The sequence below is a fragment of the Bubalus kerabau genome, chromosome 14 (assembly GCF_029407905.1).
Source record: "Bubalus kerabau isolate K-KA32 ecotype Philippines breed swamp buffalo chromosome 14, PCC_UOA_SB_1v2, whole genome shotgun sequence".
In the NCBI taxonomy this organism is placed as follows: domain Eukaryota; kingdom Metazoa; phylum Chordata; class Mammalia; order Artiodactyla; family Bovidae; genus Bubalus; species Bubalus kerabau.
The window spans coordinates 84,333,247-84,355,949 of record NC_073637.1 but is presented as its reverse complement, the minus strand read 5'-3'; the positions used below and the strand labels follow the sequence as shown (position 1 = coordinate 84,355,949).

At 46.2% G+C, this 22,703-nt stretch overlaps 1 protein-coding gene across 1 annotated transcript in view; it reads left to right on the top strand.

Moving 5' to 3' along the window:
- SNTB1 (syntrophin beta 1) overlaps positions 1-22,703 on the top strand; it is a 253,458-nt gene that overhangs the window by 158,152 nt on the left and 72,603 nt on the right. Inside the window, exon 3 of the mRNA XM_055546793.1 lies at positions 5,795-6,002. Within this exon, the coding sequence (XP_055402768.1) occupies positions 5,795-6,002 (208 nt within the window). The remainder of the gene's footprint in view (positions 1-5,794; positions 6,003-22,703) is intronic.

Here is a 22,703-nt window from a genome sequence, read left to right as displayed (position 1 = left end):
GTGTGAGCTTGGGCTCGGAGAGGCCACCATGATCCTTAATCCATATAATCTGTGGACCATGTAAAGCATTTACACAGGCCTCAACCTCTAGAAATTCTTAATAGCTCTGCAATGAGGTCCAAACATCTGTGTTTATTTAATTAGATGATTAAAAATTATAATATTATAAACTACTTCCAGGTTCCTCAAGAATACTTTCAATGGAGAACTGCTGCTGCTGCTGCTGCATTTGACTGTAAAAAGTCACAGGCCCCTCTATTCTATGTCCTCTCTGCTTCTCCTTTGACACTGATTGGGGGTAGGTCAGTTCACCTTTCAGCATGTTCGCCTCAGCCGCTGGGAACCCTGGCAAACAACCAAGATCAGGGCTTTTTTCTTGTAAGTCTATAGAGCACCCTTCTCAAACTTAAATTGCATCAGATTTGTCTGGAGGTGGTGGCTCATTTGGTAAAGAATCTGCCTGCAATGCAGGAGACCTGGGTTGGATCCCTGGGTCAGGAAGATCCCTTAGAGAAGGAAATAACAACCCACTCCTGTGTTCTTGCCTGGAGAATCCCGTGGACGGAGGAGCCTGGCAGGCTACAGTCCATGAGGTCTCAGAGAGTCGGACCCGACTAGCGACTAACACTACGTGCAAGAGTCTTGCTGGCTTCGCTCCCAGAGTCCCTAATTCAGAGGGTCTGTGGATGCACTGAGAGTCCACACCTCTAACACGCTCCCACAGTCCCTAATTCAGAGGGTCTGGGGATGCACTGAGAGTCCACACCTCTAACACGCTCCCAGAGTCCCTAATTCAGAGGGTCCGGGGATGCACTGAGAGTCCACACCTCTAACACGCTCCCAGAGTCCCTAATTCAGAGGGTCCGGGGATGCACTGAGAGTCCACACCTCTAACACGCTCCCAGAGTCCCTAATTCAGAGGGTCCGGGGATGCACTGAGAGTCCACACCTCTAACATGCTCCCAGAGTCCCTAATTCAGAAGGTTCGGGGATGCACTGAGAGTCCACACCTCTAACGCTCTCCCAGAAGATTCTGTTCTGCCAGTCAGTGGTCACACTTTGGGAACCACCACGAGCAGGCACAGGACTTGGTGTTTAACCGTGGCCTCTCCAAGATCCTCCAACAGTGCAGGCAAGAATAACAACAAATGAAAACAAGTAGAACCTCATCCATTTTGCCTGAGAGGAAGTTATCTGTGGTGACAGAAATCCTCATAGGGGTTATTTGAAGGGAAGTAACGGGAAGAGGAGGGTGTCTGGGACACTTGTAATGTTCTGTTTCTTGGTCTGACTGGTGGTTGACTCGAATGTGTTCCCTTTGTGAAAATACATTTAAGCTATACACTAATCTGTGCACTTTTCTGTCTATATGCTGTACTTTAAAAGCTGACTTAAAAGTTAACAGTAAAGATAAATGCTGTCAAAATCTGGGGAAAATGGGCCCCCTCCTCACTAGGCTGTACCTCTGTTTTTATAAACCAGTTTTCCTCTGGGTATGCTGGAAACTCAACAAAGAAATATTCTCTTTTTTGCTGGCATCATTTTTGCACGTGTGTGTGATTCCTGACAAATGACTGCTTCCCAAGCTGTCATTAAAAAAAAAAACAACCCAGGTCTTCAAAGGAAAATATTCTAAGAAAAACCTTTCTGTGTTTTAAATTCCTAGAATAGTGGATACTGATAGAATAATTAGAAAAGCCAGCTGAGCCCTCATTAATGCTTTCAGAGAACCCTAGTTTGTGCTTGGCTCGTTAACTTCCCTGAAGAGCAAGACCAGTGGTGGTGGGTGCGATTTAGTCACTCAGTCATGTCCGACTCTGGCCACCCCATGGACTGTAGCCCGCCAGGCTCCTCTCTCCATGGGATTTCCCAGGCAAGAATACTGGAGTGGGCTGCCATTTACTTCTCCAAAAACTTTGGGAAGGCATGAAAACTCACCATAGATTGACCAACCATTTCTCTGAAAAATGCCTGAAAGACTTGAGAGTATTTTTCTTCTTGGTAAGGACAAATGTCATTTTAAAAAATACCCTGTTTCATCAGAGGAAACCTTTGGATTTTTAGTGAGGAGACTTGTTTTGAAGATTTCTTACTGAAAAAAAAATGCTAGTTTTTGCTAAAACTCCCCTAGAGATATTTTATTTTAAATCCTCCTTTTTCTGTAATTAAAGTTTATGAGTAAAAAGGTTTACTCACTCTAAAAGGCTGGTTTCAAATGTAAATGAGGCCAGGTTACATTGGGACTTCTGATTTTCAGGTGATCTGCAGAATTGTTGCTTTAAACTCAGGAGTTAAGGAGGACACTGTTGGGCATGTTTATTGGTGACGACCCCCAGGCGGAGTAAATGGCAACCCACTCTAGCATTCGTGCCTGAAAAATCTCAAGGATGAGGAGCCTGGTGGACTACAGTCCTTGGGGTCGCAGAGAGTCGGACACAGTTGCGAAGCTGAGCAGGCACGCATGTTGGTGATGATGCCTTGGGTCAGCTGTGGACACAACTGATGCACCTTTACTGGACACCATCCCGTCTAAAGGAGAGACATCGTAATACAGTATTTAAATGCATGGCCTTTTGAGCCTGATTAACATGGCTTCAATCCCAACATCACCAACTTTCTAGCCTTGCATCAGTTCTCTGTCCCTCCCAGCTTTGTTGTTCTTCAGTTGCTCTGTTGTGTCCAGCTCTTTGGAACCCTATGGACTGTAGCCCGCCAGGCTCCTCTGTCCATGGGTTTCTCCAGGCAAGACCACTGGAGTGGCTTGCTATTTCCTCTTCCAGGGGATCTTCCTGACTCAGGGATCGAACCCATATCTCTTGCATCCCCTGCATTAGCAGGCAGATTCTTTATTCCTGGGCCACCTAGGAAGCCCCTTTAATTCTATTTTATGAGATGTGAGAGTGAAAGTCGTTCAGTTGTGTCTGAATCTTTGTGACCCCATGGACTACAGAGTCCATGGAATTCTCCAGGCCAGAATTCTGGAGTGGGTAGCCTTTCCCTTCTCCAGGGGATCTTCCCAACCCAGGGATGGAACCCAGGTCTCTCGCATTGTAGGAAGATTCTTTACCAGCTGAGCCACATGGGAAGCCCAAGAATACTGGACCGGGCAGCCTTTCCCTTCTCCAGCAGATCTTCCCGACCCAAGAATTGAACTGGGGTCTTCTCCACTGCAGGGGGATTCTTTACTGACTGAGCCACCAGGGAAGCCCATTATATGAGATTAATAATATCAATCATAGGACTGTTAGAAAAATTACAAAAAAATAATATAAAAGGATTTAAATTTTTGCCCAATGCATAATAAAAACTCAGTGAATGTTACCATTATGATTGAGGAATGAAAGGAAATTGATACGTGGATCCAATCCCCCTAACCCTAACCCTAATTAATCAGTGGGATTTATTTGCCTGTATAAATATATGAATGAGTAAATAAAATGTATATTTTTATCTCTGCAATAAAATTACAGATGTGGGGAATGTTTGTCAGGGATTTAGGGTGGTGGGGGGCAGAACTTTGACCCCTAGGGGCGGCTGGGGAACGCAGGCCGCACTCGTGACCCCTAGGGGCGGCTGGGGGGAACGCGGGCGCACTTGTGACCCCTAGGGGCGGCTGGGGGACGCGGGTGCACTTGTGACCCCTAGGGGCGGCTGGGGGAACGCAGGCCGCACTTGTGACCCCTAGGGGCGGCTGGGGGACGCGGGCGCACTCGTGACCCCTAGGGGCGGCTGGGGGACGCGGGCGCACTCGTGACCCCTAGGGGCGGCTAGGGGAAAGCAGGCCGCACTCGTGACCCCTAGGGGCGGCTGAGGGGAAAGCATATGGGGATGGTGTGGTTCTGTTCTGTCCCTTGCTTGCAGTGGCGTTTACATGAACCTACACATGGTTAATGGGGTCCAGCTATACACTTACATTATGCCAGGGCCCCGGTTTTGATATCGTATTGTTGTTTAGTTCCTAAGTTGGGTCTGACTCTTTTTTGACCCCATGGACTGTAGCCCGCCAGGCTGCTCCATGGGATTTCCCCGGGCAAGAATACTGGAGTGGATTGCCATTTCCTCCTGCAGAGGATCATTCCCACCCAGGGATCAAACCCACATCTCTTGTTGGCAGGTGGATTCTTTACCACTGAGCCACCTAGGAAGCCCTGACATTATAATATATTATAGCTATATAAAATAGAACTATCAGAGTAAACTGAGTGAACAGAATGAGTGAGTGAGTGAGTGGAACCATCAGAGTAAACAGAGTGGGTGGTGTCCTGGGCTTCTTTGTCCTGATTTTGCAATACTGTGCTTCACAATAAAAAATTTAAAAACCAAGAGCATCTGTCAAGAACTTCTGCCTTTTACCATATAATTACAGTATGCAAATCGTGCACTAAATCTCAGGTGATCCCATTGGAGTTCTTGCATAAACTTTGAAGTTTGACTTTAAATATAACTCTTTGGGAATTTCCTGGTGGTCCAGTGGTTAGGAGTCCAAGCTTTCACCACCAGGGGGCTCAGGTTCGATCACTGGTCCAGGAACTAATATCCCAAAAGCCTCCCAGTGCAGGTTTAAAAAAACAAACAAAGCAAAACAACAACCAAAAAACCCCACATTTTAGTGCCTCTCTTTCCCCACTGTTACCTCGTCCTAGGCCAGTTAACTCCATTGCATGCAGGCTCAGTTGCTCAGTTGTGTCTGACTCTTTGCGACCCCATGGACTGTAGAGCCCACCAGGCTCTTCTGTTCATGGGATTCTCCAAGCAAGGATACTGGAGGGCGTGGCCATGCCCTTCTCCAGGGGCTCTTCCTGACCCAGGGATCGAACCTGCATGCACTCTTAGCAGGCGGATTCTTTACCACTGAGCCAGCTGGGAAGCCTTGCATTACACGTGCACAAAGATGAAGAGGTAGGGAAATGTGCCACAGACAGGATTCCTGAAGAATGCAAAACTTTGGTCGTCTCTGATGCTAAAATATTCACAATTAATAATGAGCAGTAGAATTAAGCAGGTGGATAGATATTTCAGTCTACATCCCTCCAGTATCTCCTAGGACGTGAGCATATTGTTAAAGTCCTCTAGGGATGGAGAAGTAAGGCAGATTAATATCAGTTCACAGCTTGGAAGTCTTAATATGATGCTGCTAATAAGACACAGCTGAATAACAGGAAGGCCAGGCATCCTTAATTCAGGTGACTAGAGAGCTATGCTCTCAGTAGCTCAACCAATGCCTCAGCACAGTCAATGTTTGTGGATGAATGAGTGAGTGAATGGATGGATGGATGGATGATGGGGCCATTGAGATAAGCCATGCAAAAGAAGCTTAAAGTAAGAATGAAGAATTAGTTCACTTTAGTGGGGAGAGGCAACGTAGGGATAGGAGGGAGGGAAAGGGTTATCATAGGATGATATGAACTCATCTATGTGAAACTTTTGAAAATTGTAAAGCATTCTAGAGCTTAAAGACTCTTTTATTTGATTAAAAAATAAATTTAAAAGTCTCAGTTAGGGACTTCCCTGCAGTCCAGTGGTTAAGACTCTGTGCTTCTACTGCAGAGAGCCCCAGTTCGATCCCTGGTCAGGGAACTAAGATTCTGCATGCTTCATGGAGTGGCCAAAAGGAAAAACAAAAAAACAAACAAACAAAAAACCCACTCCAAAAAAACGCTTAATTAAAAAGCTAAAAAAATTAAAAGTAAAATGTATGATAGAAAAAAGAAATTAATTCACCTTTGTAGGTCAGGGCTTGAGGAGGCACAATCTGCCAGGGAACCGCCTAACCCTTCTCTCTCTGCTCCTCTAGGCAGCTTGAAATCCACTCTCCAGATGCTAAGCACACCGTGGTCCTGAGGGGCAAGGACTCCGCCACGGCCCAGGCCTGGTTCAGTGCCATCCACGCGACCGTCAGTGACCTGCTGACCCGCGTGATCGCAGAGGTCCGGGAGCAGCTGGGCTCGACGGGCCTTGCTGGGGGCCGGGAGATCAGGCACCTTGGCTGGCTTGCAGAAAAGGTAAGGAAACATCCCCCATCCAAGCGTCTTCCCCAGGCCTTCCTAGCACATGCTGTAGCCCCTGAAATTGGGTGCCTCGTTCCACAGGCTGAGTCGCTCACTGGGATTTCTTGTCTGTCTCCAGCGGGTCTGCATTATGCAGGAGCTCTGTGTCTTCAGCAACTTTGATTCCCCACAGACAGTCCAGTATGTGGCAAAATGCAAGTGGTCACTCACTGTCTATTGTCTGGATGAATGAGTGAGCAAGCGGCCGGACAGTTTGGTTCTCATATGTACACAGGAAGGGGAAGGGCAGGGGAAATAACTCAGACGCACAATAGAACTGTCTCTTTGGCAGGTAAAGAAGTAGGAATTGTTGCTTTAAAAAGGGATTTGTGTGGGTTTTGAGGGACCTGTTAACACAGTTACTTTGCAAATAAAGCAATTGTAATCTTGCCAGTAAGATCCTATGGACAGAGGAGTTGGCTGGGCTACAGTCCATAGGGTTGCAGAGTCAGACACGACTGAGCGGTTGACCTCACATACACATACAGTGATGATAATAACAGCGAAGATTTCTTAAGCAACTACTCTGTGTGCATTCTTCTCAGATATCATCTTTTATTTATACTCTTAAGCCAGCAGGCTCTAAACATCATCATTTCTGAGCACCTATTTTGTGCAAAGCACAGTGCTAGGCAGGAGGGGACAGGTGTGTAAACATGAGTACAGGGAGGGCAGCTGCCGTGTAAAAGACCTGGGGTCATGGTAACACTGTCACTCTGATTTCTTTTCCCAAGTGATGTGGTGTGTTGAAGATAGTAAAACTCACTTTGCGGCAGTCTCCTGGGAGTTAACCGTCCTCTTGGTTTCAAAGCGTTGAGCCTTTGCCATTGTCCTTACACCTGATTGCTGTTCCTTGAACTTGACCGTGAGTGCTCAGGAACAGTGGGCTTTGGGGACAGTCTGACCTCCCAGGGACTCACTTTCTAATAGGCGGTAAGTTGGAATAATGATTGTTGCAATAACAGCTTTCCTGCCAATGAGCTGTCATCTGAGAAGGCCTGGTTCAGTGGCACTTGAACAGGGCATTTGGCTGTTTTCCACCATTGTTCTTTGTTTGCGTCAGTTCGTGCGTGGGTCCCAGCCACCGACTTCACACAGAGTGCGCTGTTTGCTGTGGTATTGCCCCATGTCTCGCAGATCGCAAAGGACTAAAGGCCAATGCAGGAGGTGGTGACAGCGAGATCATAATAAACAAAAGCCACAGGTGGCGCCTCGTGACCTGGTGTGAGGCTTCTTGGTGAAAACAGCCTGCAAATCTGGACGGCAGTGTGTAGAAGTCACAGCCTCACCCTCTCCACTTTTACTCTCTCCAATTGCACGTGTTTGTTTCAGGAGCAGTCCTGTTAGTCTGCGATCTTTCAGTTGCAAGTGACAGAAAGCTCAGCTCAGCTTGAGCACATACAAGGGGACCTAGCACAATGGCACCCCACTCCAGTACTCTCGCCTGGAGAATCCCATGGATGGAGGAGCCTGGTAGGCTGCAGTCCATGGGGTCGCGAAGAGTCGGACATGACTGAGCGACTTCACTTTCACTTTTCACTTTCATGCATTGGAGAAGGAAATGGCAACGCACTCCAGTGTTCTTGCCTGGAGAATCCCAGGGACGGTGGGGCCTGGTGGGCTGCCGTCTATGGGGTCGCAGAGAGTCCGACGTGACTGAAGCGACTTAGCAGCAGCAGCACTTCTGGTAACCACAGTGTCCAGGGTGAGCTTCAGGCACGGCGGGATCCAGGGCTCACAGAAGGCCAACGGGCCTGCCTCTGCGTGGTTTGCACCCTCTCCGCTTTGCTGGTTAATACCCTAGCAAGCGCCTTTTTCTTCGGCCCAGGAGTTCCAGGTTTGTCTGGGTGGTTTTTTTGTTTTGTTTTTATAGCTGGCTGCCTCAGTGAACAGAAGGCTCTTTGCTCCCATATTTCCAACAAAAGTACTAAGGTCAGCCTTATCCAAACTGTGCCCTGATGGATGAGGAGAGGTAGTTCTGAAATGGGAAAGTAGGCTACAGTGGAAGAAGAAGGCTGAATGGATTCTGGGGAAGCAAGAACAACAGACATTTGCTGTAGAAGGCAATGGGGAGGAGTTGATCAGGATGAAAAATGTCTTTACTGGGTTAGGGTCCAGAGTGGATGCAGGCATGTGCTGTGTAGGTTAGGGTCTGGCAGGAGATGGATGGCAAACTCAGAAGGGGTGACTGGACGGGATTTAACACAGTGACAGTTTGTGAGTGTAGCCAAGACAGAGGAAACCAGGAGCTGAATGGTGAGAGGTCACTGTCATCCTTTACCTGGAAGTGGCCAGGAAGAGGAGCCGCGACCTTAAGCTAGCAAGACTCGCAGCTCTGGAAAAGCGCCACTCGCTGACAGCGGTGGCCTCTTAGCACAGAGACAGCCCCGTGAATCCCTGCCTGCTGACCTCCTACTGGTGGCTGCCCTGGGTCGAGGCTGCCTGGAAGCCAGAGGCAGGGGCCACGGGTGCTCGGTTAAGGTCAGCCTCCCTGGGCTCTGAGCAGGGCAGCAGGTGGTGGGGCCTGGCTCTGGAGGCAAGGGGAGGCTGTCCAGCACACACATCCCTCCACCTCGCAAGTAACCAGATGCTGTCAACCCTAGAAGGTACCGTTCTCTCATCTCTTTTAGCACCAACTGCAATTAAAACCGTTACCATTCGGATAGTTGGAAAATGGTTATTACGTCATTAGTAGTGATATTAGCATTTTTTCCAAAGGTTCCATTTTCTCACTTATAAACTGTCTGCTTATGCCTTTTGTTTCATCCCAATTATCCGTAGACACATTAAGCATTCCAATGGAGCAGTCATAAAGGTGCATAAAATGCTTTCTGTTTTTAGAATATGATTGTTCTTTTGATGTACTTTCAGATCTTCAGATGTTTCTTTAAATTGAATCATGCATTATGCCCGTAAGAGCAATCAGTAATGACTTATTATGGATAATTATCAGAAGGGAGAGGTCTTTTATTGCCTTCATCTTCAAAACTTCTTAAAAGATTACCATAGATCAAGCCCAAGGGAGCAAATCCAAACTGGAATCTTTTTGAATAAATATTTGATTCTGAATCCTGATGTGGAGACATTAGAATGGTTTTTAGCAAAATGTTACAACAAATGGCAAATCCTTAATACTGTGGCTTTCTTGTATTACCACAAATATCAGAGAATTCACTTGGCATTTGTAAAGATATAAAGGATGATCCTATATATATTCAGCTGTAATTTATCTTAAATTGATATCCTTTGTCTTTTCCTATACTGTTAATCTTTGATTTATTTTTTTTGGACGAATAACAGTGGCTCCAGGACAAAGTGTGTACATATTATATTCAATTTCAAGTTTTCAGAACTGGCATTTACATGAACTAAAACAATAGGAAGCAACAACAGTTTCCCTTCTAAAATTCTTTTCAGTGCAAATCCTCAAGCTTCCTCTTCACTACACAGAAAGAGAACTTTATATTAACATTACTCTTTACAGTGAGATGATCCAGGGACTAGAAGAATGGCTCTCACAAAATGATCTTGAGTCAGTGGGGAGAACTCGGTCACTCCCTGAGGAGAATGAGCCTGAGAGAAAGGGAGGTGATGGTGCTAGGGGTAAAGGACCCGCCGCCAGCGCAGGAGGTGGAAGAGGCACGGGTTCCGTCCCTGGGTCGGGAAGATCCCTTGGAGGAGGGCATGGCAACCCACTCCAGTATTTTGCCTGGAGAATCCCATGGACAGAGGAGCCTGGCAGGCTATGGTCCACAGGGTTGCAAAGAATCGGACACGACTAAAGCAACTTATCATGCAGTGGCTTACAGTTTGCAGGGAGGGCAGAGCAGAGACTGGCCTAAAGGGGAGTGGGGTTATCCTGAAGGAAGGTGATGAGAAAATCTGGTACCTTGGGTGGCTCCTAATTATGGAAGATCCTGAAAGCGGGACAGATGGTTTGAATTTGATTTGTTGGCCATCGGAAATCTTCATATACGTAGTCAGAGAGAAGGGAACTTAGAGGTGACTTCTCTGAACTGAATATTCATCTCCCCCCAGAATCTGTAAACTGAAGCCCCAATCCCTAATGTGATGGATTTGGAGGTGGGGGCGTTGGGAGGTCATGAGGTTTAGATGAAGTCATGGAGATGGATGGAGCTCCATGATAGGGTTGGTGTCCTTCTAAGGGGTGAGGACCCAGAGCAATGTCTCTCCCCCTCACGAAGATGCATCAAGCAGGGAGGCTTCTCCAAGCCAGGGAAAGGACCCTCACCAGAACCCCGTGTTGGCACCCTGGTCTTGAAGTTGCAGCCTCCACAAGTGTGAGAAATGAGGGTTTGTTCTTTAAGCCATCCAGTGTGTGATGATGTATTCTAGCAGCCTGAACCAAGAGAGTGATGAAACACGCCGCTTCTTTCTAAAGATGAGGAATCTGGGACCTGGAAAATGGAAGGTCTCTTATTTACGGCCACACTCTAAATCAGGATACAGGATTAATGAGTGAATGGGACAATGCCGTGCGGTCATTATCCCCTTTATTTAATTTGTAAAGAGTCTAGTGCAGCTCTCTCGTCGCAGCCACTTTGCCTCTCCCCTTGGACTCTGGCGGCCGTTCTCTGAGCCTGCTGCAGCCAAGGTCAGCCACACCGCCCCTCGGAACAGGGCCGTCACCGCGTCCCCTTGACGTCCGTGGGCCTGTGAGCTGCGGGCTGCGGTGGCGGGGCCGCTGCTTTCCCCGTGGGTGCTCTCATCTGTAGGTGGGCAGGGTTCACCAACAGAAAAGCCTTTCTGCCACCAAGTTAATCTCAAACTGTTTTCTTGCAAGCCCTGCTTGCCCCCTAAGTGCTCATCTCCACCCTGGACTATAAAATGCATTATGCCCCAAACAAATTTTTTGAATCATCATTCTTTAGGTAGTCTTTTTACAGTTATTATTGAGGTGTCTTTAATGGTCCTATTTCGGACAAAAGAAAAATAAAAGAGAAAATAAAACAAAGATTAATAAATAAAGGAAAAATAAACAGAAAAAAATAAAGCTCTGACTCGCTACTTAAAAGAACAGTAATAAGCGAATGCGCGGCAGTTGTTAAGCTCTGCTTTGTGCTCCGTTTATCGGGTGTTGTCTTTACTCTGACCTGTTATCTCAGTTTGCAAACTATTTCTTGTCAGGTTAAAAACACAACATGGTTTTAAAAAAAAAAAAAAAAAAAAAAAAACCCAGTTGGGAGCTCTGAGATGCAGTTCAGTTCTCAACTTCCCCTCATTTCCACAGAAGTTCCTTTCAAATGGGAATGTTTAGAGGGCTGTGCCTCCCCAGGGTGGTATTGGAGGAGAGGCAGTAAATTGGTAATTAGTATTTATTATGTGCTTAAGTCTTTCTCAGCCAGAGTGCTTTAAATAACCCCTAATCTGCCTGCAATGCAAGAGACAGGGATTCAGTCCCTGGGTAGGGAAGATCCCCTGGAGGAGGAAATGGCAACCCCCGCCAGTATTCTTGCCTGGAGAATCCCTTGGACAGAGGAGCCAGCAAGTTACAGGCCATGGGGTCACAAGAGTTGGACACGACTTAGCCTAGGAGGCAAGCTTGGAGAAGTTAAGGAGCTTTTCTAAGATGACTCCTCTAGTAAGAGGTGGGACCAGAGTTTGAACCCCTCTTTCTAACTCTATGGCAACTCATTCCAGTACTCTTGCCTGGAAAAATCCATGGACAGAGGAGCCTGGTAGGCTACAGTCCATGGGGTCGCAAAGAGTCCAACATGACTGAGCGACTTCACTTCCCTTTCTAACTTTATAGGCCAGAACTTCCCACTAAGCTGAGCTAAAGGGACCCAGGGAGCAAGTGTTCACATGAGTGAGCCCCCCAGAACCCATACCAAAAGCAAAATTTCAGAACTAAGAGCCATGTCAAAATACTCAGACCCTTCATTCGCCTTTATGGAAATAAAGGGTGGCTGTCGGTTCAGGCTGCTGCCACAGAATGCCCTTGACTGTCTGGCTTATAAACAAGGGAAACTTATGTCTCATGGTTCTGGAGGCTGGAAGTCTAAGATCAGGGTCCCAGCATGGAGCCTGTTACAAAACAGCCCTCTTCTGTGTCCTCACGTGGCAGTGAAAGAGAGGACTAGCCGCTCTTCTCTTATAAGGACGCTAACTCCGTCATGGAAGCTTCAGTCTCCTGACCTAACCACCTCACAAAGGCCCCACCTCCTAAAGCCAGCACATCAGGGCTTCAACATGTAGATTTGAGGGGGAGGGAAACGTTCAGTCCACAGCAGAGGGAGTGGACATGCCACCACAGAGCAGTGCTTCCTAAAATCTTTTCCCTCCTGCCCTACAAAGACTGAAATTATCTTTGGTAGGAGAGGTTAAGAGGAACACTAGAATACACACACACACACACACACTCACATGGACACACGATACGAATATGATTTGTGTTTACACACACACACTCCAATACTTTGGCCACCTGATGTGAACACCAGACTCATTTGAAAAGACCCTGATGCTGGGAAAGATTGAAGGCAGGAGGAGAAGGGGACGACAGAGGATGAGATGGTTGGATGGCATCACTGACTCAATGGACGTGGGTTTGGGTGGACTCCGGGAGTTGGTGATGGACAGGGAGGCCTGACATGCTGCAGTCCATGGGGTCGCAAAGAATCAGACACAACTGAGTGGCTAAACAACAGCAGCAGATACACACACACAGAGCACTGGCCTTGTTTTTCATGTTTTCCAGTATCTGTGAATTTCCGGTATCATGGTTTAATTAAATAATCCCAGTCAACAACATGGTTCAGATTTCAGTTACTGTAGGTAATTTTGTATTATTAACTGTAAGTAATTTTAACTGTGTTTTAACTGCATATTCACAGTGAGTAATCTTGTAAAGCGCACGTCTTGCTGCTAGTTTTTACCCACAGGTCGCTGCGTGCACATGGCTGCTGAGCATCGTGGTGACAGCCGGTCATGGCGCTCACTTCAGTCTGCTGTGATTGGTCACGGCGCTCACTTCAGTCTGCTGTGATTGGTCACGGCGCTCACTTCAGTCTGCTGTGATTGGTCACGGCGCACTTGCTCCTTCACGCACGACAGCGAGGGCGGTAGGTGTGCTTCCTGCTTGTCTCCCAGGGATCAGTCAATACGACGTTTGCAGGAATGGATATTAGACAGAAAGAGCTAAGGTAAGCTTATGAGAGCGGCTGTGAAGAAAGGATGAAGGTGACCCGGGAGAGTGACGCCAGTGGAAGCCTTCATATTCGTGGAGCTCTCAGAGAAGTTCCACATCCCTGGAGGGTCCAAGTGCAGTGTAAGAGGCTGCTAGCTGATCCAGGCCTGGAAAGGAGGAGGATGACTTGTCAAGGCACAGACAGGGTGCTCACGTCTCATACGCGACGTGACGAGAAGGCAGCGAGCGCTGCTCAAGCTGCTCTCAGCAAGGTTTCGACAAAGGAACAAAAGCACTGAATCCCCAATCTTTCCAATGTTTTAAATTATAGGTTATTTAGTAAATATTAATTTTATTTTTATAACTGACAGTAAGACAATTTTAATGTCTTAATAACAGTTTTGAAAATCCATAGAACATTACCAGTTTCTCCAACTGATTGTTGAGATCACTTTGTATGATTTCAGCTTGCACAGCCATTTTTATGTGTCCACCACTGCTGTGCAAAGGCAGGTCTCTGTCTCTCTGTCTCTTTCTCTCTCTCCATTTATCCATCTCTCCCTCTATTTATCCATTCATTCATCTACCTACCTTATCTCTTTCTCTCTACCCTTATTCATCTCTATGCATCCTTATCTGTTTTTGCCTCCCTATCCACTTATCCAGCTATCTCGCTGTTGCTATCTGTCTCTGTCCGTCCATCAGTTTATCACATTTTTATATTATTACTTACTTCACTAGGCCACCATTAATCTTCAGTTCCAACAATAGCAATCTATTCATTCCCCCAAAATTCCAAGTGAAATATAACCAAGTAATTTTATTCTCTAGCTACATTGCCCAGCTATATTAGAAGAATCTCAAATGTAAATGTAACAGCCCTGGCTTGAGTCAAACAGGCTGCTGGTAATCAAGATCTTGACAGTGTAATTAATGGAATGATATTTCTGGAGCCTCTAAATATATCAACTCCACCATCTGCCCTAAAAATCACCTAAGTAAGAACTTCCTACCCCTTCTTACAGGGAGAAAGTGGTCTCTGACCTGAGGGGACTCCCGTCTGGTAAATGGAAATAGAGCTACTGCCCAGGCCGTCCCTGACTGCATCATCCGTAAATCAAGACTGTCTGCTGTGCTGGGAAACACAGTTAATGCAGTTAAGTGGTAACAGGCCTGACGTGTTGCTGTAAAATGCAGTCAGCAAGTTCCTGCCTGAATCACCTCTGAGATGGAGCAGGACACGAAAACTTGGTTATCTTCCTGTTGGTCTCTGTCTGTAAGCGTTTAAAGCAAATGTGCCAGAATGAATCACCGACTTGATGGACATGAGTTTGAGTAAACTCCAGGAGTTGGTGATGGACAGGGAGGCCTGGAGTGCTGCAGTCCATGGGGTCTCAAAGAGTCAGACCTGACTGAGCGACTGAACTGAACTGAACTGATGAGTGGAGTTCAAACTGCCCCCATCTAACATTCACTGTAATAAAAATCAAAGACTTAAAATTAGGATGGATGTTGGCATGGAGACAGAGGCAACCATAATGAAAGCGTGAAAATCTGCCCACTTTTATACGTGACTTCACAGTGCAGTTTAGCCCTGAGTCATTCTCCCTGGAGCGGAAACCTCAGAGGTGCCCGCGTAAGAGAGATGGGGGCGTGTACGTCTAGTTCTCATAGGTCGATTTGCACAAATTCACCTGATTCCATCTCTTTGGAAATGATCATGAGACTCAAGATAGAAAGCTTCCTGTGCCTGGTTGTGTGGCTAGCAGACTAAACTTTGTTTTATCTCATTAGGCTTTGAAGATTGCTCTTCCTTTATGAAATAGATCATACGTTGATGACAGTCTTAGAATTCTTTGGGAGCTGAGTCTGAAATGGAGATTCTCTAGGAGTGATTGCTAAGGGGAAGGACTCTGTTATACGAGGCATGTCGGACATTTTCAGAGTTTAAGCAAAATCAGTTCAAATTGGAAGTGTTTAGGAGCTCAGGGAAAGGCATATAGAAAAAGTGTGGAAGCAAAGGAAAGAAATGTTCAATCATTTATAGCTTAAAGCCCTCATTGGATGTGATTGATTATCCTTAAGTTTGATTTCATAGCCTCAAGGCATTTCAGGGCTTGGATTTTGGTTTGCTCACACAGACCTCCTAAGCATTAGATCCATCTCAGTCTAATGGCCTCCTTGTTTACTTAATTTAACAGCTCTTAGGAGAAACCTGTAAGGAAATGAATGAAGCAGTGTAGACAGGGGAGGAAGCAAAGCATGGATGGTGTGGTGATGCTGTGGAAAAAAGTGCACTGTAAGAGGATGGTCACATCCTGGGTCTCAGGCGAGTTCCTGGGACCAGCCGCCAAGTGAGGGCCTTTGGCTTTGCACATGAAGACATTCAAGAGCAAGCCAAAGTACAGTGAAAGCAGATTTATTCAGATCCACAGTCCGAAATCAGAGTGTGGGTCATCTCAGAAGGCAAGAGGGTATGGGTTTTTATGGGCTGGATAATTTCATAGGCTGGAGTAGCACAGTGTTAAAGAATCCACCTTCTAATACAAGAGATGTGGGCTTGATCCGTGGGTCGAGAAGATCCTCTGGAGAAGGAAAAGGCAGCCCACTCCAGTATTCTTACCTGGGAAATCCTATGGACAGAGGAGCCTGGTGGGCTACAGTCCATGGGGTCTCAAAGAGTTAGACGTGACTTAGCAGCTAAACAACACAGCAACAATTCACCAATTTCATAGGCTGATGAGTGGGAAGATTATTTCAGCTATTTGGGGGAAAGGGCGGGAGGTTCCAGGCATTGGGTTACCACCTACTTCTTGGCCTTTTATGGTCGGCCTTGGAACTGGCATGGCACCCACGGGTGTGTCATTTAGCATATGCCGATGTATTACAATGAGTGTATACTGAGGCTTGTGGTCTGCTGGAACTCACATTGCCTGCCGTCTTGGACTTAGTTGCTTCTAACCAGTTTATGTCATGTCCATCTGCAATGGCCGTGTCAGTCTGTTCAAGGTTGTACCCCGCCCCTCTCTGTTTCAGAATCAGCCCACCCCTCGGGGAGGCTGCAGTGTGAATGGCAGCACAGAGCTTTCCCACCCAGAGCCACAAGCTGGGGTTGATCCCCCGCATGAGTCAGCCGTGGCTGTGGGTTCCACTGGAGGTCGCAGGAGCCCGCCTGTCAGCCACAGGCAGTTCTCCAAAGAAGGCAAAGGGTCCACTGAGCAGTTCGTGTTCACATCAGGGAATTTTGTCTTCAGGCCAACAGTACCTGCTATAATCACTGGTGTGTCCACACAGGGGGAAAAAATGCCAACAGATGTACATGGCACCCTTGAGTAGCAGAGAGAGAAAGATACTTTTAATGCTTTGAAATTCCCAAATGTTATTTCAGAGTCCCTTTGCATCCTTACATTTTTGGCTTGGGCTTTTTATTGCTTCTAATATGAGTAGACCGTGACTTTACAAATTCGGTGTACATTAACACATTTCATTTTTCATCCTGAAACTCCTTCAAGTTGGTATTTTCAGGTTTTTTCAGCTGAATCATTTCCTGGGTTTATCAACTGCATAAACTAGAAGTTCTTCATATTGATTTTATTTAGGATTAGGGCTCGAAATATAGGTGTATCTAGAGTTCTAGAACCTGATTTACAGCACGTAAAGCGCTGTAAGAACATCCCTATTTACATACTTACATTTCCCTATTTACATATGGGCTTCCCAGGTGACTCATGTGGTAAAGAATCTGCCTTCTCAACGTTGAGTGAGATGCACGTGTGGTGGTGTCTGAGTGCCTGCTCAGTCGTGTCCGACTCTTTGTGACCCCAGGGACTGCAGTCCACCAGGCTCCTCTGTCCATGGGATTCTCTAGGCAAGCATACTGGAGTGGATTGCAAATTCCTTCCCCTTCTCAGAGTGGCCACATTTTGTGAATTTATCATCTTTCTTAATGAAAAGAACACTAGATCGGAACTCAGAATTGGAGAACTCTAAACTGAGGCTGCTGATTGCTCTGGGGGGAAATGTGAAGTTTTTATTGAGATTTAGAGCTAGGAGGTACAAAAAATAATAGAATAAGAATTGGCAGTTTTATGTTATTTTGTCATAATCATGCAGCTAGTTAGCATTAGGTGTGAATCTAAAACTCACTCTGATTTTCAGTCTAAGGCATTCCACCTGGTACACCTCACTGGCACGTAAAGCGCTGTAAGAACTCTTCAGAATCGTGCAAATGTATGAGCCTCTCAGCTGTTTCTCCTTTGGTGCGGATGGGGCTGCTGGCCGAGGACTGTGGTGAGATCCAAGGTAGGGATGCACAAGAGATGGGGGTACCTTCTAGAGCACAAGAGGTCTAAGAGAGTGAAAGTGAAACCTGGGGGAGGGTCGGCAGAGCGGTGAGGTGAGAGGATTTCTGGTCATGGTCACCTGGTGGCCACAGCCTCTCTTGCCTTAAGTAGCCCTGACACTCTCCTGTTGTCCTGAAAGTCTTTTTAAAATAGTGCTGGCAATGTGTATGGGGCTTCCCTGGTGGCTCGGATGGTAAAGAATTGATAGCTTATGGTGAACAGTGTCGGATTTGTGATCTCCAAAGAAGAATATGTAGCTTTGGGACCAGGGACCAGGCTTGATCACTCCAGAGCTTTTGTGTGGCAGAGTTTATTAAAGTGAAAGAGAGCAGAGAAAGCCTCTGACAGAGACCTCAGAAGCGGGCAGAGAGTGTCCCCTGCTAGTCTAAGCAAGGCAGCTGTATACCTTCTCAACTGGTTATTACAGTAAATCAAAAGAACGTTTCAAGGTTGTAAAGATCTTACTAGACCTGCTCCCATAATTGACATTTTAAGATGACAGGATTAGAACTAACAATAGAGAGATCTTACCAGATCTTACCATTCCCATAATATACATTCTAAGATATCAGTTGTGAATGTGACTGGTGGTAGAAGCAAGGTCCGATGCTGTAAAGAGCAATATTGCATAGGAACCTGAAGTGTTAGGTCCATGAATCAGGGCAAATTGGAAGTGGTCAAACAGGAGATGGCAAGAGTGAACGTCGACATTCTAGCAATCAGCGAACTAAAATGGACTGGAATGGGTGAATTTAACTCAGATGACCATTATATCTACTACTATGGGCAGGAATCCCTTGGAAGAAATGGAGTAGCCATCATGGTCAACAAAAGAGTCTGAAATGAAGTACTTGGATGCAATCTCAAAAACAACAGAATGATCTCTGTTCATTTCCAAGGCAAACCATTCAATATCACAGTAATCCAAGTCTATACCCCAACCAGTAATGCTGAAGAAGCTGAAGTTGAACGGTTCTATGAAGACCTACAAGACCTTTTAGAACTAACACCCAAAAAAGATGTCCTTTTCATTATAGGGGACTGGAATGCAAAAGTAGGAAGTCAAGAAACACCTGGAGTAACAGGCAAATTTGGCCTTGGAATACGGAATGAAGCAGGGCAAAGGCTAATAGAGTTTTGCCAAGAGAACGCACTGGTCATAGCAAACACCCTCTTCCAACAACACAAGAGAAAACTCTAGACATGGATATCACCAGATGGTCAACACTGAAATCAGATTGATTATATCCTTTGCAGCCAAAGATGGAGAAGCTCTGTACAGTCAGCAAAAACAAGACTAGGAGCTGACTGTGGCTCAGATCATGAACTCCTTATTGCCAAATTCAGACTTAAATTGAAGAAAGTAGGGAAAACCAGTAGACCATTCAGGTATGACCTAAATCAAATCCCTTATGATTATACAGTGGAAGTGAAAAATAGATTTAAGGGACTAGATCTGATAGATAGAGTGCCTTATGAACTATGGACGGAGGTTCGTGACATTGTATAGGAGACAGGGATCAAGACCACCCCCATGGAAAAGAAATGCAAAAAAGCAAAATGGCTGTCTGGGGAGGCCTTACAAATAGCTGTGAAAAGAAGAGAAGCAAAAAGCAAAGTAGAAAAGGAAAGATATAAGCATCTGAATGCAGAGTTCCAAAGAATAGCAAGAAGCGATAAGAAAGCCTTCCTCAGTGATCAGTGCAAAGAAATAGAGGAAAACAACAGAATGGGAAAGACTAGAGATCTCTTCAAGAAAATTAGAGATATCAAGGGAATATTTCATGCAAAGATGGGCTCGATAAAGGACAGAAATTGTATGGACCTAACAGAAGCAGAAGATATTAAGAAGAGGTGGCAAGAATACACAGAAGAACTATACAGAAAAGATCTTAACGACCCAGATAATCACGATGGTGTGATCACTCACCTAGAGCCAGACATCCTGGGATGTGAAGTCAAGTGGGCCTTAGAAAGCATCACTACGAACAAAGCTACTGGAGGTGATGGAATTCCAGTTGAGCTCTTTCAAATCCTGAAAGATGATGCTGTGAAAGTGCTGCACTCAATATGCCAGCAAATTTGGAAACCTCAGCAGTGGCCACAGGACTGGAAAACGTCAGTTTTCATTCCAATCCCAAAGAAAGGCAATGCGAAAGAATGCTCAAACTACTGCACAATTGCACTCATCTCTGCTGCTGCTGCTGCTAAGTCGCTTCAGTTGTGTCCAACTCTGTGTGACCCCACAGACGGCAGCCCACCATGCTCCCCCATCCCTGGGATTCTCCAGGCAAGAACACTGGAGTGGGTTGCCATCTCCTTCTCCAATGCATGAAAGTGAAAAGTGAAAGTGAAGTCGCTCTGTCGTGTCTGACTCTTAGCGACCCCATGGACTGGAGCCCACCAGGCTCCTCCGCCCATGGGATTTTCCAGGCAAGAGTACTGGAGTGGGGTGCCACTGCACTCATCTCACACGCTAGTAAAGTAGTGCTCAAAATTCTCCAAGCCAGGCTTCAGCAATACGTGAACCATGAACTTCCAGATGTTCAAGCTGGTTTTAGAAAAGGCAGAGGAACCAGAGATCAAATTGCCAACATCCGCTGGATCATGAAAAAAGCAAGAGAGTTCCAGAAAAACATCTATTTCTGCTTTATTGACTATGCCAAAGCCTTTGACTGTGTGGATTACAATAAACTGTGGTAAATTCTGAAAGAGATGGGAATACCAGACCACCTGACCTGCCTCTTGAGAAACCTATATGCAGGTCAGGAAGCAACAGTTAGAACTGGACATGGAACAACAGACTGGTTCCAAATAGGCAAAGCAGTACGTCAAGGCTGTATATTGTCACCCTGCTTATTTAACTTCTATGCAGAGTACATCATGAGAAACGCTGGGCTGGAAGAAGCACAAGCTGGAATCAAGATTGCCGGGAGAAATATCAATAACCTCAGATATACAGATGACACCACCCTTATGGCAGAAAGTGAAGAGGAACTAAAAAGCTTCTTGATGAAAGTGAAAGTGGAGAGTGAAAAAGTTGGCTTAAAGCTCAACATTCAGAAAACGAAGATCATGGCATCTGGTCCCATCACTTCATGGGAAATAGATGGGGAAACAGTGGAAACAGTGTCAGACTTTATTTTTGGGGGCTCCAAAATCACTGCAGATGGTGATTGCAGCCATGAAAGTAAAAGACGCTTACTCCTTGGAAGGAAAGTTATGACCAACCTAGATAGCATATTGAAAAGCAGAGACATTACTTTGCCAATAAAGATCTGTCTAGTCAAGGCTATGGTTTTTCCAGTGGCCATGTATGGATGTGAGAGTTGGACTGTGAAGAAAGCTGAGCACCAAAGAATTAACACTTTTGAACTGTGGTACTGGAGAAGACTCTTGAGAGTCCCTTGGACTGCAAGGAGATCCATCCAGTCCATTCTAAAGGAGATCAGCCCTGGGTGTTCTTTGGAAGGAGTGATGCTAAAGCTGAAACTCCAATACTTTGGCCACCTCATGCGAAGAGTTGACTCATTGGAAAAGACCCTGATGCTGGGAGGGATTGGGGACAGGAGAAGGGGACGACAGAGGATGAGATGGCTGGATGGCATCACCGACTCAGTGGATGTGAGTCTGAGTGAACTCCAGGAGTTGGTGATGGACAGGGAGACCTGGCATGGTGTGATTCTTGGGGTGGCAAAGAGTCAGACACAACTGAGCGACTGAACTGAACTGAAGATATCAGAATTAGTCAGAAGGTTTTCAGGAAGGAGAAACTGTCCTCAAGCAGGATACACTGTTGTTGTATAATCCTTAGTACAGAGTTTAAACTGAGTTGTTTGTTGTGTATCATCAGTTCCGGGCTTAAAGAAAAAAACATTTTATGTGACTAAGACTAAGGAATGTAGAGAAAAAAAAGATGTTTGTCCTTTCCTCCTCCTTGAGAATTCCAGATCTCTATCTCCTCCTCAGCAGGGACCCTGGACTTCTTGTCAACCTGCCTAGGAATTGACTCTCTCAGAATATGCCTGCAATTCAGGAGACTTAGGTTCAATCCCTGGGTGAGGAAGATCTGCTGGAGAGGGGAATGGCAACCCACTCCAGTATTCTTGCCTGGAGAATTCCATGGGTAGAGGAGCCTGGCGGGCTACAGCCCATGGGTTTGCAAAGAGTTGGACATGACTGAGTGACTCACACACGTAATGCTTATTATTGCCAGTGGTTTGCCCGGCAACTTTGTGTTGGCTCAGAGAACATCTGGCTGCACGGTTCACCTGCCTCCTCATTCCGGACTCACTGTTCTTTGCACTCTGCTCTGCATGCAGATAGACTGAGTCTTGTGCCAACTATAGTCTGCCCGATTCTTCTCAGTTGCCGGTGTCCTGGGTTCTGCACTACACCCTTTTCTCTAGTTTCTTTGTCTACCTGTAGGGCTGCTTTCTGCTCATTAGCACCTCCAGTAATGGGTGTGAAAGAGGGAGAGATGCAGTTTTACTGAACTGGATTCTTTCCAGAAGCCTTGGGGGGGGATGTGTTGGTGGAGGAGGGAGGGGAGGGACTCCACCAGTGAAGATGGAGCTTGTGAGCAGGGCTGTTTCACAAAAGCTTCAGATGAGCATTTATCTTATGACCCAGGTCTCCCAACCCGGACACACTAAGACAACCTGAAGTCAATGCTGTCAGAGCAAGATCATGCCGTGTGTGTGTGTGTGTGTGTGTGTGTGTGTGATGCACAGCTTAATTGCACGCATCTTATGTGATTAAAATGCTTCAGCGTAGCAAGCATTTTAGCTAAGGTGAATTTGGGAAACCTAGAAATGAGATTGGAGTCAATAAATCCAATAAGAATCAACTGAATGAATGTGCCGGAAGCAGGGAAGCGGGTGGGGGTTGGGATACAAGATAATGTAGAGGCCAGAGCATAGGCGCTGGACCAGACCTGCCCCAGCCCCCTCCAGTGCTCTTGCCTGGAAAATCCCGGGGACAGAGGAGGCTGGCGGCCTGCGTCCATGGGGTCGCCAAGAGTCGGACAAGACTGAACAACTGTCACTTGTTGCTTGTTGGCTGGGTGACTTTAGGCAAGTTTCTTAAAGTCTTTGAACCTCAGTTTTTGTGTCTCTGGAAAAAGAGACATTAATACCTACCTCAAAAGAGAATGTATATGGT